Source organism: Haliotis asinina, chromosome 12 (genome assembly GCF_037392515.1).
Source record: "Haliotis asinina isolate JCU_RB_2024 chromosome 12, JCU_Hal_asi_v2, whole genome shotgun sequence".
Lineage (NCBI taxonomy): Eukaryota > Metazoa > Mollusca > Gastropoda > Lepetellida > Haliotidae > Haliotis > Haliotis asinina.
This window is the reverse complement of record NC_090291.1, coordinates 23766458-23783528: the sequence shown is the minus strand read 5'-3', so window position 1 is coordinate 23783528 and position 17071 is coordinate 23766458. Positions and strand designations below refer to the sequence as shown.

Genomic DNA, 17071 nt, shown 5'->3' with positions numbered 1-17071 from the left:
GATTGTGAAACAGTTCCATGAGGATTGTTGTCATATGGGAACCAACTACACATTGGCTGCATTGTCAAGTAGGTTTTGGATTATAGCAGCTCGTGAAGAGATTCGTTGTTGGGAACATCAGTGTGCTTGGTGTAGACGTCAGAAAACCAACTGCTACACAGATAATGGCAGATCTACCAAGTGACAGGGTTAAATGTTCGATGAGACCTTTTGCTAAGACAGGAGTAGACTTTGCTGGTCCATTTCTAACAAAACAAGGTAGAGGGAAAAGTAGACAGAAACGGTGTCTGTGTTTATTCACGTGTTTATCAACTCGAGCGGTACACCTGGAGATAGCTTATGGTTTAGACACAGACTCCTTCCTGAACGCTTTCTCTCGTATGGCACACAGAAGAGGAATGCCAAATGAAGTCATATCTGATAACGATACTAACTTTGTGGGAGCCGTAAAGGAACTGAGGCAGCTCATTTCTAATCTCGATGTCGATGATCTAAAAGCATCGTTAGCAAGCAAAAAGGTCTTGTGGAAGTTTAATCCACCACATGCTCCACATTTTGGTGGAATCTTCGAATCTTTGATTAAATCAGCAAAAAGGGCAATTTATGCTGTTCTCAAGTCTGGAGAAGTAACAGATGAAGAACTGATGACCACCTTTGTTGGTGTTGAGGCTTTGTTGAATTCTCGACCACTAACATATCAGAGCGCACATCCAAATGATATGTTGCCCATCACACCAAATCATTTCCTACATGGGCAATGTGGCGGTCCTTTTGCACCTGAGGCGGATCAACGAGACTTTAATCCTCATAAACGATGGAGGCGTGTGCAGGAATTACTGAGGCATATATGGAAAAGATGGTTGAAAGAGTGGTTACCCACTCTCAATGTTTGCAAGAAATGGCAGGCAACAAGTAAGGACTTAAGCACAAATGAGGTTGTCATTATTGTTAGTCCTGATTCTCCAAGAGGAAGTTGGCCGCTTGGTAAAATTGTCAAGATATACTGAACATCATTGAAAACGCACCACCTGTAAATTTTGAAATAAGGCAATAGAATCTTTTGGAAATGGAAAATTAATGGTGGGAATTTTGATAATAACACACTGGATCGTAAATAACGCTCTACAGTAAAAAACAGATCGTTCGAACGCATCATCAAACACATCACGTGAAAACAACAAAATTCATGCACATCACACACGAAGGGCACAAATTGCATGCAGAAAGCATGCTGTTCAGGGGTATAAATGACCTTCGGCACAAAAACGTTCTCATTTTCGCAGTACTTTCGTAAGTAAAGTTTTTTCGCCATGCCAAGATTGTCACCAGAGGAACGAGAACAGGCCTTTGTGTATGTTGCAGGTCGGCGCTTCAAGCAGAAACATTGCACGACGATTTGGGTGTCATCATTCGACCATTCTGAGGCTTGCTAACAGATACCAACAAACAGGAACCAGCAGGGACTGGCAACGCACAGGTCAGGCACGTGTTACCACCCCTCATCAAGATCGAGACATTGTACGGCGCCATATTTGGGATCGAACCTTGCCCGCTGCCAGAACCGCCAACGCTGTCCAGGGTCGACGTGGTTTGATCAGCGCTTCCACCGTCCGACGCCGTCTCCGTGCGGCAGGGTTACGTTGTCGACGCCCTTACGTTGGACCCATCCTGACTGACAGCCATCGCTGTGAACGCCGACAATGGGCTGAACAGCATCGTGTGTGGTTGTTACGACGTTGGCATGGTGTGGTGTTCTCCGACGAGTCGCGTTTTCACTTGCGAAATGCTGACGGGCGTCTACGGGTATGGCGTCGACGGGGTGAACGTTATCATCAGGATTGTGTTGTGCAAACCGATCGGTGGGGTGGAGGCAGCATTATGGTGTGGGGAGGGATAAGTTATCACCACAGAACCGCTCTGATTGTTTGTCGTGGCAGAGTGAATGCCGTTTACTACTGTGACAACATTCTTCAGAACAACGTCGTTCCCTTCTTTCACCAGCATCAAGATCTGCACACATTTCAACATGACAATGCACGAGCCCACACTGCACATGTTTCGATACAGTATCTGGCTAACAACAACATTCGTCTACTTCATTGGCCTGCATTGTCACCAGATTTGTCACCCATCGAACACTTGTGGGATTACAACGCCTCGCACGTCGTCCGCAGATCAACAACCTTGGGGAACTCGACAATGCCTTGCAGCAAGAGTGGAATGCAGTGCCTCAGGACTTTATTCAGAGACTTATCCGTTCAATGAGGAGACGTTGCACAGCTTGTGTTGCTGCTAACGGGGGTCATACACGCTACTGACTTTCCATTTTGACCCCATCTTTATTTCATTGTCAGCTGCATTAAATCTTCACTGTTTTGCTTGATTGTTTTTTGCTTCTTTTCTTTATCAAACATTGGTCTACACAAATATGTAAAATTTACATAGATTGCTCACTTCTGCTCTTAGAAATCCACAATTTTAGGGGTGGTGCGTTTTCAATGATGTTCAGTATATATCCAAGCAGAGATGGACATGTCAGAGTAGTGGATGTTCAAGTGGGGAAGTCGGTGTTGACTAGACCTGTTACTAAGCTTTGTCCACTGGAGTGGAATCCAGAATAGGTCACCCACGTGTGCACTTCAACTTCAGTAGTTCTACACATTTAGCTCAGATTATATAGACGTCTTTCTGAAAGACCAGGGTCTTGTCAGCGGGGGGTGGTATGTTCTGAAGAGAATGTCAGTTACATTAGTTCATGATTTTGATATGTGAAAAACAATAGCCAAAACACACCTTTTCAAGAAACATGAACATCGCATAAAAACGCAACTGTCACGTCTCGTGCATTTTGAGTTTTTTGCATGTGCAGGGTCGTGTATATGCGCTTCGGACGGGAAGATGTAGGGTCGAAAAGTAGAGTGTTCGTCTGCACTGTTGTGAATTAAGACAAATAGTTGCCATATTCGGGCATTGTTCATAGTTCGAATTATCTAGTCAATTTAGTTTGGTGGACAGTCATAAAAGGTGTCAATATTTAGTTTGGTGGTCGGAGTGGCAATATCATTGTTTGGTTACCGTTTAGTTTTCATTTTTTCTTCATATTTAGTACTTACAAAATTTGTTTAACAATTCCACTGCGCAACAACTAGTACTAATACTAATATGACTAATAATTACACTGTACAAAGCTGACAGCCATATGAATATATGTGACTGCCACACATATATTACAGCATTTCATGTAATTTATTCACTGTGTCTCTCATACCCCTTTGCCAGTGTGTGCTGTATTTTTATCAACACCTACGCGGTCTTTGTACGTACGAGATGAACAAATATACAAATTCCTCCTGTCTCTCTCATCGGATGGACTGAATTATAATATATTATTTATATAGAGTTTAGAAAGAGGGGGGCTTGCATTATACATTGCTCGTGCTTACTGACTATTTCAAGGAAAGTATCAGTAGGTGTGTAAGTAACATGGAACATATAGAGATTTACAGTTTGTCACTTTGTCCATCTTAACTTAACGCTGCAAACATACATCACCATTCATACACATACATACTGCAGGATACATTTATCATTACTTGATGCTAAACAAAGCTTCCCATCATGTGATGGGATAAAATATCCCGAATGTAACGCATTATATTTCAGTTACTCATTATATTGGCTGATACTTTGACCAATCGTATCGTGAGAACTTGTCACATAGGAAGGGCAAGGTGATGGGGCATGGCCTAAATTCCTGAAGAGCATGTTTGGATACTCAAAGTGATAGGGTAGAGATTGATTATTGGCTTTATCGTTGACCAATGGCTATGTTGTGTTTCGGCTGTATCAACTGTCATGCAACAATTTGTGTATTGTAAACATAACATCAGTTATTGTAATGATGTATGAAAGAAACACATAAGACATATGGGAGTAGACTGACACTATGATGGCCTAAATTCCTGAAGAGCATGTTTGGATACTCAAAGTGATAGGGTAGAGATTGATTATTGGCTTTATCGTTGACCAATGGCTATGTTGTGTTTCGGCTGTATCAACTGTCATGCAACAATTTGTGTATTGTAAACATAACATCAGTTACTGTAATGATGTATGAAAGAAACACATAAGACATATGGGAGTAGACTGACACTATGATGAGTGTATTTGTTCTCAGATGGTGAACACACATGTCTTAGTATTTTGGAAATGTAAAAGAATAGCGACTGAAATGCAACAGTTGAAGAGAATGAGTGAATTTAGTTTTACGGCGATTTTAGCTATGTTCCAGCAGTATCGCGCGGGCTTCACACATTGTGCCCAACAACTGACAAGAATGGTATACGGTACCATTTGTATAACACAACTAGTGCATAAAGCGTTATCGTCCTTGGAACAAGTCTTTATGGTAGGCCTCATTTGATGTCTCGACGTTTGTCAGTCCGTTTCATTGTATGTAAGGCATACAAAATGATGTCCCTCTCATATCATTGTGAGAGATTAAATTGTTCAAAACATCTGTCAATGGCGAATATACGCACATGCATAATAATCTGTGAAAGAAGCGTTTTCGCCGATACATTGCTAGTGTATACTGAATATTTTAAGGAAAGTACTAATAAGCTAGTCTGTGACTTACATATAACAGATTTAGTTTGTCGCTTTGGCTCATCTAGATTTAACGCAGAAAATATACATCATCACAAGAACATACATGTATGCCTATTGTATAATGCTATTCCTTGCACATACATAAGACAAAGGGTCATGTGATGGGTGTCATCAAAGTTCCCGAATAGGACATTTTGTATCTCAACTGTTCAATATAGTGGCTGATTTGTTACGTATGACCAATCGTATTATGAGATACCTGTCACAGAGGAAATGACAGGTGATGGGGCGTGGGCTAAATTTTTGAAGAGCACATTCTGTCACTAGACAGCTTGGATACAGATTGACTATTGGTTTGGTCACTGACCAATCGATATGCTGGATTTCGGTTTCATAAAATTTAGCATGAAAAGGTTTGTGCATCGTGAACACACATAATCGTAAGGATGCCTGAAATGTACATGTAACACTAACAAGCACTTTGACGAGTTTATTTTCCTTTAAAGCGCTCAAAGCGCTACATTCCGATGATTTTAACCCCGGATAACCCAATCCAACCATTGAGTGGAGATAGTATTTATTTACATATACATTTTGCGCACACTATTTGTACATCAAACAAAATGGCTTGCTGAACATTTCAATATAATCTGCACATTGTTACGAATAAATATCACAATTCAAGTACATGTATTATAGAATTAAAATAATTTACACGATAATGATTTATTGTGATGTATACACTTGCAGTTGAATCTCCCCAAATATTTATGAAGATGGGCATGCTTATATTTGTTTGAAAGCAAACGAATTTCAGAATATTGACAATGGCCTCCACAAAATGAAAGAATGAATTATTTAACTTAGAAGAAGGTTTGTAACCTTGTCACCGTTAATTCAATCAATGTGCAAACATAGTATCTTAGTATTCACTCCCAATAACGAGTAACAAACACTTACCTCCTGTAACAACATCTCGTAATCCCCTTTCTCTGAGACACTTGTTCATCTGCCAGTATAAGCCCCCGACATTGCAAGCAATTGTTATCAAAACACATTAATAGTGAAATGTAACATAGAAAGTAACCTCTCTCGTAAGAAAAGCTAATCTTTGACCATTACTGCTAAATTGATTGAAATAATAGGTACAATAGGAATTTGAAATTTAAAACCCCAATACGCGGCTCTCGCTGAATGGGAGGTGCTTTTTATCATCCCCAATACACGGCACTCGCTGAATAAGAGGTGCTTTTCATAACCCCCGATATGCGGCTCTCACTGTGAGAAACTAATTAATTTGCCCCACATATGCATCTCTTGGCCTTAATGACAGGGATGAGAAATTTCCGCGGATCCGCGGAAATCCGCGTTTTTTTACATCCCCAGGGTCATTTTTCTGAAACATCTAAATTTATATACAGTGTTAATATTGATTTTAGAAGCCATATTTAGTGTGTAAAATGCCAAAATCCCAGGAGCTTCTGGCCCCCAGACCCCCGACTAGTTTTCAGCTGTAAATGAAAATTTCCATTCTCATCCCTGTAATGAGTAAACAACAAAACTCACAGATCTCTTTGAATATGTGTAACCACAGCATATCGCCACCTATCACACTGAGAGAATGTACCTTGTTAAGCAACAATGGCACTGTTTCTGTGCAATCTGGTAACTTTGCACTTTGACAATGTTTTAATTGATTGAGGCAATTCATTATCTTGTGTCATAGTGCTGAAAGGTCTTTTACCTGGTGTACTTTTGTATTAACTACAATGATGGTCAGTTCCTTTCAATCATGTTTCACTTTCATTCCAGGAAAAACTTGAAAAGAGTACAGAGAAGATTAGAAACAATCCAGAGATGTTTAATGTCTTTGTGAACCGTATGGACAGATGGCTGAAGCAGAAATCATCTTGTGCTGTAGAAATGTTCAAGAAAATTGACACTGAAGGAGAGGGAATAATCACATACAGCCAGTTTAAATCAGGTAAACTGTTATGCAGTGAAATACAAACAAGACAAACTTACGAGAAATTCACTGAAATATGACAGGGTGGTGATCTTTCCATAAAGAACATGTGTCTTAAAGGAATCTTGCCATTAGTTTTTAGGGAAAGATCACCCTGTCACATTGGTAAATCGGTATTTTTATCCCCGTAACATGTAATGTGGGGGGATATTGTCAACGCCTTGTCTGTCTGTCCATCCATCCATCCGTTCATCTATCCATCTGCCCATCCATCCGTCCTTCTGTGATCATTTTGTTTCCGGAGCATAACTCAAATCTACTCAATATTTTGAGACCAAAATTGCTAGATATAATAATCTGAACATATGGTTGTGCCTTTTGCCATTTACAGATTTTTCTCATGTTTATTTTTTGTTTTTCCGTGGAATGTTTTGGTGTAGAAGTTGTTATCCATAAAATCGTACTTTCTTGTGATTTGCCATACTTCAAAAATGCCCATCAAACAATTCTGTACACACAATGAACCCTCAGTGTATCAGCAAATGAACCAGCCAATCCGAAGCTGCTGTTACACTAGAGTACACACCCACCCACTATGACTGGGTTTGGTCTCCTGAGGGCTTCGTTTCAAAGGAAGTGAGCCCATGTACCAAATATTTGTTAGATATGTGTGGCTGACCCCAAAGTGGTGCCTTTTGCTATTTTCAGGTTTTTGTGATTTATTATTTTCTCGGTTTTCATGGCAATGTTTCAGACTTAGTCTCAAAATAATGTGATGGGTTTCGTTACCGGTGCAGAACTCAAAAACACTCAATATTTTTCTGCAAAATTTGGTAGTTTAGGAATTCTGAATAAAATAATTTTGTCATTTCCTTGGTAACAAAGTTGACTTTGACTCAAAATGGTGGTAGAATCTTATTATACCCAAGCATGTTATGTGGGAGGATATAGTCATTTTGTCTCCAGAGCTTAAAAAGCAAAATACCGTTCAAAATAATTTGTAGACCAAAATTGCCAGATATAATAAACTGAACCTATGGTTGTCCCTTTTGCTATTTACAGCATTTTGGAATTTTTATTTATGTCATTTTTTTTCACTCCATGAAACGTTTGGGTCTTAGATTAATGGGAGGGGTGGACTTTGTTTCCAGAGCATAACTAAAAAGTCATTCAACATTTTTCTGCATAATTTGGTAGATATATCAGTGAGAACCTAAAGCTGACCTCAAAGTGGTACCTTTTGCTATTTACAAGTTTTTGTGACATTATTTTCTTGGTTCCCATGGCAGTGTTTCAGACCTAGTCTCAAAATGGAGGGATGGACTTCATTTCCAGAGCATAACTCAAAAACCATTCAACATTTTTCTGCAAAACTTGGTAGATATATCAGTCAGAACCTAAAGTGATGTTTTTTGCTATTTACAGTTTTTTTGCGATTTATTATTTTCCCTGTTTCCATGGAAACGATTCAGACTTAGTCGCAAAATTGAGGGATTTACAAATTGTTTACAGAGGATAACTCAAGAACTTCATAATATCTGTAAGCAAAACTTGGCAGATATGTGAGGCAGACCCCAAAGTGGTGCCTTTTGCTATTTGTAGTTATTTGTCATTTTCCTTTTTTCCCCGTTTACATGGAAACGATTCAGACTTACTCTCAAAAGGGGAGCGATGGGCTTCGTTTCCGGAGCACTGCTCGAAAATTTCTTAATATCTTTTAGTAGATCTTGGCAGATATGTGAAACAGATCTCGAAATGGTGCCTTTTGCTATTTACAGATTTGAATCATTTTAATTTTTCTTGGTTTCCATGGAAATAATTTGTACTTAGTCTCAAAAGGGAGGGATAGGCTCTGTTTCCGGAGCTCAACTTGAAAACTTTTTAATATCTTTCTGCAAAACTTGGCAGATATGTGGGATAGACCCCAAAGTGGTGCCTTTGCTATTTACAGATTGTTGGCATTTTTATTTTTCATGATTTCCATGGAAACAATTCAAACTTAGTATAAAAAGAGGTCAAGTAACTGTAAGACGATTTGTCCGTTCAAATATGTAGGGGCCAAGGTGATATGTCATCTTCTGATGACTCTTGTTATCTTTTCTGCAACAGCAGTTTAAAACTGTTCTCTTTTTTCAAACCTAACTGGGCACATAGATAGATTTGGTGTTGTACTGGTGCCCTATAGTTGTTTTTGAATTCTGTATAAAATATTTGTTTGTGTTTCCATGGCAACAACTTTGACTTGGATGGAATTTTGTGGTAGTACTTTTTTCCGGTAGTGGTCCTTTCTGGAACAGAACTTCAAAAGCTTTAAATGCTGTCCTTCCACTTTGCAATATACACACCAAAACATAGATCATAGATATGTTTGTGAGTATTTTGCCATTGATATTGATGACTTTACCTTCTTGTTTTCTTTCAGTCAAACTCACTTTTGGCTTATCTCACTGAAATTAGCGTATACCTATAAGTGTGTAGACTTAATGGGTGATGTTTTTGAATTTATCTTCCCTTCACTAATCCGCTAGGTGCGCTGATCCAGATGGTCCAACCATAAACTGACAGCGCATGTTGTATGCGCGATGTGAGCCGTACTTGTTACCATTACAGTTAACCAGTATAGCCTTCACCTTCACAGGGGCGGTGGGGTAGCCTAATGGTTAAAGCGTTCGCTCGTCACGCCGAAGACCCGGGTTCGATTCCCCATATGGGTGCAATGTGTGAAGCCCATTTTCTGGTGTCCCCCACCGTGATATTGCTGGAATATTGCTAAAAAGCGGCGTAAAACTAAACTCACTCACACTCACCTTCACAGGTAATGTTCACGCCGGTGCGTGGACAGAATATCTTTTCCCTTTTACGATGATATATCAAGTGTTATGTCTTAAAATATTTATTCCATGCTTCTATGATACACCTGGGATAGGCATGACTGCTTACTTTGCAAGTATGAATCGCGAAATGCCAGTTCGAAGCGAGGCAGTGGAATCAGCTGATCGTTTTCAGGTCATGTTTTGTCGTTTTGTTGACGTTTTGCAATCGGTTATTTAAGTCTGGCAGTAGATTTGTCAGTATCACACATTTAAAACTGCAGTGTGTTTTCAGTGTATATGTACTCAAATCATTTTAGTATTACGACCAATATGACGCAATCATGCAATTTACAACGGCGGGGAGCTGATGCGGTGCGAGAAATGTGAAACACTAGTCTTTTCATGTAAATTTCATCGGGTCATTCATGGTGGGATTAAGGACAACACAGATATTTAGCAGCAACAGAGGAAAGTGAGAAACAATGTTCAAGTAATTGTTAAATAACAGTAGCAGATGAATTATGTCAATCATTGCCTACATGTAACCAACTTGCAAATGCGATAAACATGGGCATAACTAAAATCTACTTTAAGTTTTAATAAAGGAAATAATATTAAAATATTAATTTATTAAATATACTATTGTAGACACAGAAGAAGCAAAACTACCATTAGGTTAAGCATATCTTCAAGGGCACTTTCCAAAATCTATTTTCATTACACAACTAAACAATACATACATTCATGTTGATAATAAATTTCAATATCTAACATAATAAATGCTACTGTTAAGTGTTGTCAGCATCAAAAGGTTTACATTTTCCTGCAGTGTCTACATACATCTTGTCTTCACAATGATCAGATTATTATAATAATTATGAAAAAGCTCATATTTTAGTTTTAGAGCTCGCTTTTATGTTTTGTTGCATTAAATTGATTTTTCAAATTTTAACATAAATATATCAATAAAATCAATATCTTTTCCCACTTTACATAGTATCTGCACTGCACAATGTTGTATTTCAATCTGATTCTTTGTATGCCAGTGAGTGAGTACTTTTATATTACATTACACATGCATGACTTTATCCAGCCATTGTACATTGTACTGTTAAAACTTGTAATAATATATATAAATGCATAAACATATCTTCGTATAATAATTCTGGGGTTAAATTCAATTCTATATCATCTAAAACATATATTTGATAATAAGCACATTTTCTGTGTTAATCCCTAACAAACAGACATAGCCTAACATTTTCTTTAACAACTGGAGAATGAAAATCAGATAGTAAATTGTCTGTCATGGGAAATATTTTGTTACCAAAACAAGATACATATGAAATATATTTCTATCCTAAACATCCGTTTTGTCGGTCAGAATTACATGTTGTTCGTTGAGAGAAATCTCTGTAAATGACTATGTATATTAAGAGCTTTAAGTGGTGTTAAACTTTTGTGTGAACCAATAAATTCACATATATAACAGACTCACAATACTGACTGGTGGACATGTTTTTGAAGGAGGAAATATTTTATTTTAAGCTATGATGACTGGCATTTCTGATGCAACAGACTAATTGCTTGGATAATAGGTTATGGCACTTGTATATGTAAACATAAAAATATACAGCAGTGTCAGAATTTAAAAACAAAATGGATTTAGATGAGTGAGAAACAGCTGCTTGAAACGTAATATATATGTTTCTAAGAAACTTATGAGAACTACAGGATTAAGCCGAATTTCGATAGTATGCATTTTTTATTTAAATTAATGTAACTACATGTGACATGTGAAGAGACACATTTTTGAAAGTTGGGATCATATCCTATGCTATCAACTAGGAATCAATTCTATATAATAGTATATCTACACTCATCTGCATCCTTCTTGTCCTGAGTGTCAAAAATTGATATTGACCGCTATATTTGCTCCTAGTATGGCCAGCATTTTCAAAAATACTGTTTTTAGTGTATGGTTTACTTATTTAAACCCAAACGGGCAAATAATTTTTCCTGTCACAGTTTGAATAAACACAAATTACATAGACCTACATTACATCATGGATTAAATAAAAGTTTACCGGACACACTGACATAGGGTTTATTATATGTCATAAAAGTGAAGACTTGCCAGGGAATAATAGGCTCATTGTTGTAGAATATATTCTCAAATTGGTACTGGCTAATCAACACCTACCACAAGGAATGGACCATTTAGGTGGTTTTTCATTGCATGATCAACAATCAACAGACCATGAAATGTTGTTTATGCTTGTAGGCATATTTGGATGCAGACAAATAGAGGACAACCTGTTTGGGTTTGTGGTCAGAGACAGTGTGCTTCATGACCAGAAAGGCTAAAATTGTGACATTTCTCGGTTCAATGCGCTTAGCCTTTGCAGTACTTGCAAACTTGCAATGCAGTGTTATGGCTTAATGAACATGGCACACCTCACTCAGAGGCTCTGACAAGTTACAAAGAAAACGGTTAAAATGGACACCACATTTGGGCACATTTAGAAATATAAATAAAGTTGTTTACAAAAGTTGAAAAATTTATTTCTGAATTATGATAGCCATTTATTACTCACCCGTTTAATTGATCACTATTTGACAATAACATATGACACTAAAGTATAGTTACACCGAAACAATGCTAACTGTAATTCTTCAGCCCATTCCGATAACTAAACAATGTCATCTGCATACAATTATGCTAATAAGTTTATGTAAATGCTTATCTGTTCTTCTATAAAGTACATTTACATGTGTATACATAAAAAATGTTTAGTGAATTAAAAAAGATTGGTGAATTAGAATCACCATGTTTTACACAGGATTTAATTTGTTGGTACCTATTGTTCATTATCTTAAAACATGTGCTGTTTATGTTACTACAAGCATTTGTATCCAGAAACCATTTCTCCAAACAGTATCAAAGGCCTGACTACAATCTATTCTTAAATATTGGTCTGCTATAACCGAGTAGCCAAGATTCAGCTAGAACTCTGCTGCCGATATGGATTATGTTTCTGTCTGGCATCGTATCTTTTGCTTTGGTGGTACTTCCCTACTTCCTTGGAAAATATCTCTCCCAGGAAATCTGAAGCATAAATATCAGACTTCGTGGGACATCCGAAAAATAAATTATAGTCTTCCCGGAACGACACCCATGGGGTTATGCAACTTGTGTATTCACGAAATAATGGGGTGGCCTGAGGCAAAAACAACCCAAATTAATTCATTTTTAAAATTTTCATAATGTAACTGCTTAATTTGGTCCTTTACATGAATAGGGGAGAAAATGTTTAATATATTATTCATTTTAGATCACAACTTCTAGAGAAATCAGTATACACAGATGTTTCCAAAGACAAATTGGTTATGAGATTATAGTTTGAGAAAAGCATTAAATTCCAAAATAAACAAATCCGTCTTGATCCTAATGGTCAGGAATTACTACCACTTATATGACAATAGTTTGAGAGGGTGTCAGATCAGAAAGCCAACCTTTCACATTTTTTAGGCTCAGGACGTCAACAAGCAGTACACTTTGAAGTTAGGGTGCTGCTTTAGCTGCTTTGATGGAAGTGAGCATATCTGGCACGGACAGGGACCAAGTCTGAACTGAACTTCTATTTTCACTTAGACTGCAAACTGAAGCATAAGAGGTACATAAATAGTGTTTTCTTAAACAAGAATAATCATGTGAAGAAAACACTGAAAAGGGCACTGATCCAGAGTAAGTTCTGTGGACTGGTTGTTACTTTTCTGGGATGATATCAACAGAATACTCAACTTGTTCGTGACCTCTGCTGCACCCCCACATATGCAAATGATAATATAGGCATAGTGTAATCAAGAAAAAATAAATCTTTTTCACTTGATAATATGTGCAGCTTCATTTTTTATGATAACAAACAAAAACATTTGGAACTTAAACCATCTTCCAGTGGTAGAAAATGGTATAAATGAAAAATAAATGTGCATATTTATATTTTGTCTGACCCTAATTAGTTTATTGCCTTTTTCTGTATGCATTTCAAAACTTTATAAAAAGCAAACTATCTGTTAATACTTATAGTGAATTTATAACATGACTGTAATATCTAGACATTTTATATTTTTCACGCATGCCCTAAGTATGATCTAGTGCATGTAGTCTGTCATAGTGTCATAGACTGTGTGGAATCTGTCAAATTCGGACTCAACTGGGACCGACTTAATTGTCCGAATTACATAGAGTCCGAAGTGTCCAATTTGACAGGAGTTAGCTCCCTTGATGACGAACTTTCAGACACAACAGTGAAAACACATAATAGACAACAATACACTAGTGTAAAATGAATAATTATTTATTAATTTATCAATTTCACTTAAACTTGATCATCATGTTGTGATTCATGGTCAATTTTACTTTCACTTACAGAAATACTGCCTCAAGTCGGCCTGTTTGCACTCGGAAAATCGTTGACATAGCGCAACATCCTGTGTCATTGCCTCTAAGTTTAAAAGAGGCTGCAACATTCTCTCATTGTTACGGTATGCAAATTGTCTCATTCTTTGTAACATGTTCATCTTTTCAACATGAGACACATCATCATCATCTGGTTCATGGTCATTGTCATCTGACACACACTCGCTCGCAGTCCCACGATGCGATTCCACCATGTCACGCTCCCAATCATCATCACACATGCTTTCTGTGGGGATTTTACTGTCAAAAGAAGTGTACTCTTCTGCCGTTTCATCCGGATGTAGCGATGAGATGAGTCTTGACAATGGAATGTCATCTTCCTCGCTGTCACTTGCGTTGTCGTCTTGGTCGACGGGCCTGAATCCACATACTGCAAAACACTTCAAAACAGTCGAAACTGTGGTCTCAGACCAAGCAAGGTTTATCCAACGCGCTGCATCCATCACAGTCACTGACTTACAAAGTTCGCTCACACTCTCTCTGTCATCCATACGCGTCAAGAGAACTTTTAGCATGTGTCTTCGATACCTTGCCCTGAACGCACATATTATCCCTTGGTCGAGCGGTTGCAACACAGAAGTTGTATTAGTGGGAAGAAACTTCACATCCACATTGCTATAATCTAACTCACGTGCGTGCGAAGGCGCGCTATCTAGGAATAAAAGAAACTTCCTTCTTTGTTTCCTCATTTGGTGATTCAATTCTCCTAACCTGCTGTCAAACAATGTCTTGTTCATCCAAGCCTTTTTATTAGCTGCCCATGTCATGGGGAGGGACTTAACGTTCTTGAAACACCAGGGATGTTCCGCTTTACCTATCACAAGCGGCTTAAGTTTCTCACCGGTAGCACTACAACACAATAGAACAGTCAGTCGCTCCTTTGAAACTTTGCTGCCTTTTGATGCGTGTTGTTTATTTGACAGGGTCTTGTCAGGTAGTGCACGGTAAAACAATCCTGTCTCGTAACAATTAAAAATGTCCTCGAGGCGATAATCTCCGATGATGGTTGGGAGGCAGTCCTTATAGCTGTCAGTCACATCAATGTCAACGCACGCACTTTCTCCACTAACAGTAAACCGTTTCACATTGTAGTGTTGTTTCCAACACGAAAACCATCTGTCAGACACCTTGAAATCAGTCACACTGAGGTCAGTCGCAAACTGTAAAGCTTTTTCCTTCAATATTGGTCCGGACAGTGGCATATTCTTACTTCGTGCCATTCGCAGAGCATCACGCCAATGTTGTCATATTTACCATTGTGACTTCGCTTGGTTTCTGCATTTACATTTTCGGCATACTGTTGGTGGTAGTAGTCCCGTTTTCTTAAAATGTCTGACACTGTTTGCTTGCTGATTTTGTTCTTTTCAGCAAGGTCTTTCTGTTTAATTGGAGGTGTCGATTTGCCATCTTCTGTTAACTTGATCTTAGAAGCCAAGCTTAATGTCGCATATGCACGTCTTCGCTTTGGAGGTCGTTCAGCCATTTTACTACTGATGAAAAATAATACGAGACTGTTTTCTATTTATAATAAAATGACAGTGACACTGAGTCCTCTTGGTTGAGTTGTTTGTTTACTGATTAACCCAATAATCCTTTTGAAGTCTGGGACCGCTGATTAGGTCACTCACTCTGCCTCTGTCAGGAAGTCTGACGTAATCAGCTTGTTTTCATAGTCAATTGCCTTGTCAGGCCGAGATTCTAGTCCGAATTCCGAATTGTACCGAGTCGGATTTATAACTTAACTAAGTTCTGCCGGGACCACCACTAAGGTCCGAATTGTAAAGAAAGCCGATTTACCCATGGTCCAAATTTGACAGATTCCACTGCATAAACAAAATGCAAATATTAAAAATAAAACAGACTAACATCTGCAACATTAAATCTGGCTATTACCTTGTTCGAGGTATGTGTCCATCAATATCGTAAGAACAAAGACAATGAATCATGTTCCATGTTAAGTTTTATTTAACAGTCTAATATACGAAAAAGATCTAGAGATCTGTTCATATAGATAGCACATAGACTAAATCTGAGGAGAAATGATTCACCTATCATAGCAAAATTCCTGCTGACTAAGGACAAGAGCAGCATCTTCAAACAAGTCCGGGAATCACTGGAATGAGGAGCCAGGACACGAGTGACAGAAGATTTTCCACAGTCAGTGCATGAGGATCAACGGGCACTATCTCCATGTTTTGTACAAGCGCAAGATGCTGGAAAACAACCTAAAATGCGTCTCAACAAGTTGATAGTTCAAGGGGAAGTATTCGTTTATGATTAAATGTCCATCAAGAATATTTCACATGATCAACCACAAAGACCACAGGCAACAGGTAACATGCGCACATGGGAAACTTTGGACCCCGGAAACAGGGTAACGCCCACTCCAATGGAGGCAACTCCCATGCCAACGTCTCAAAACAAAAACACTTGAAGTTTTGGCCACGACCTCACATTTGACATTCTTTCATGGAATATAGGATTACATAAACCCGATTCGCAGGTAAAACAACTTTGCACTGATTATGACTTGATTGCCTTCTGTGAATCTTTTGCTCGTAGCGTAGATGAATTTAAAACCTTTCTGGTCAGTTATCGATCATTTAACAGTGTACGGATAAAAACTAAGAAATTTGGTTGACATAGTGGTGGCGTAACAATCCTCATCAAAGAATCATGACTGAACGGAGGATATTTAACTAGAATGTATGAACATTTTGAAAATACTGTGGTTTTCTTGTTCAAAACTTCAAGATTAGGTAGTTTAAATGATACAGTACTGATTCTAACTTACCTTTCACCTGAAAACTCTCCAATTTATGAGGACACAGATAACAATGGCATGTCTGTTTTGGAGGATTATTTGATTCAGATAGTTTATGACCACCCAGATAAAGAGCTCTTCCTAGCAGGTGACTTGAATGCTAGGACTAAAACATTTCTTGACTATATACCAGAAGATAACATTGATTTCATGCAGCAAGGCATTGATGATTATCCCACTGACAACTTTGAAGTCGAGCGACATATCAAAAAGTAATAAATCACCTGGACCTGATGGAATTGTCACAGAATACTTTAAAAATACAACAAGTGCTATTTTACCCACATTAACAGTCATTTTTAATCAGATATTTGACAGTGGTGTATTTCCTTGTGCTTGGAATAGAAGCATTTTTAAATCTGGAGATAAGAACG

At 38.1% G+C, this 17071-nt stretch overlaps 1 protein-coding gene across 2 annotated transcripts in view; it reads left to right on the top strand.

Annotated features, from left to right (window-relative positions):
* The window catches only part of LOC137257620 (microtubule-actin cross-linking factor 1, isoforms 6/7-like), a 229169-nt gene that overhangs the window by 143698 nt on the left and 68400 nt on the right, over positions 1–17071 (top strand). For both annotated transcript variants that reach the window (XM_067794946.1, XM_067794945.1), the window contains exon 3: positions 6424–6595. In XM_067794946.1, coding sequence (XP_067651047.1) covers positions 6424–6595 — 172 coding nt within the window. The remainder of the gene's footprint in view (positions 1–6423; positions 6596–17071) is intronic.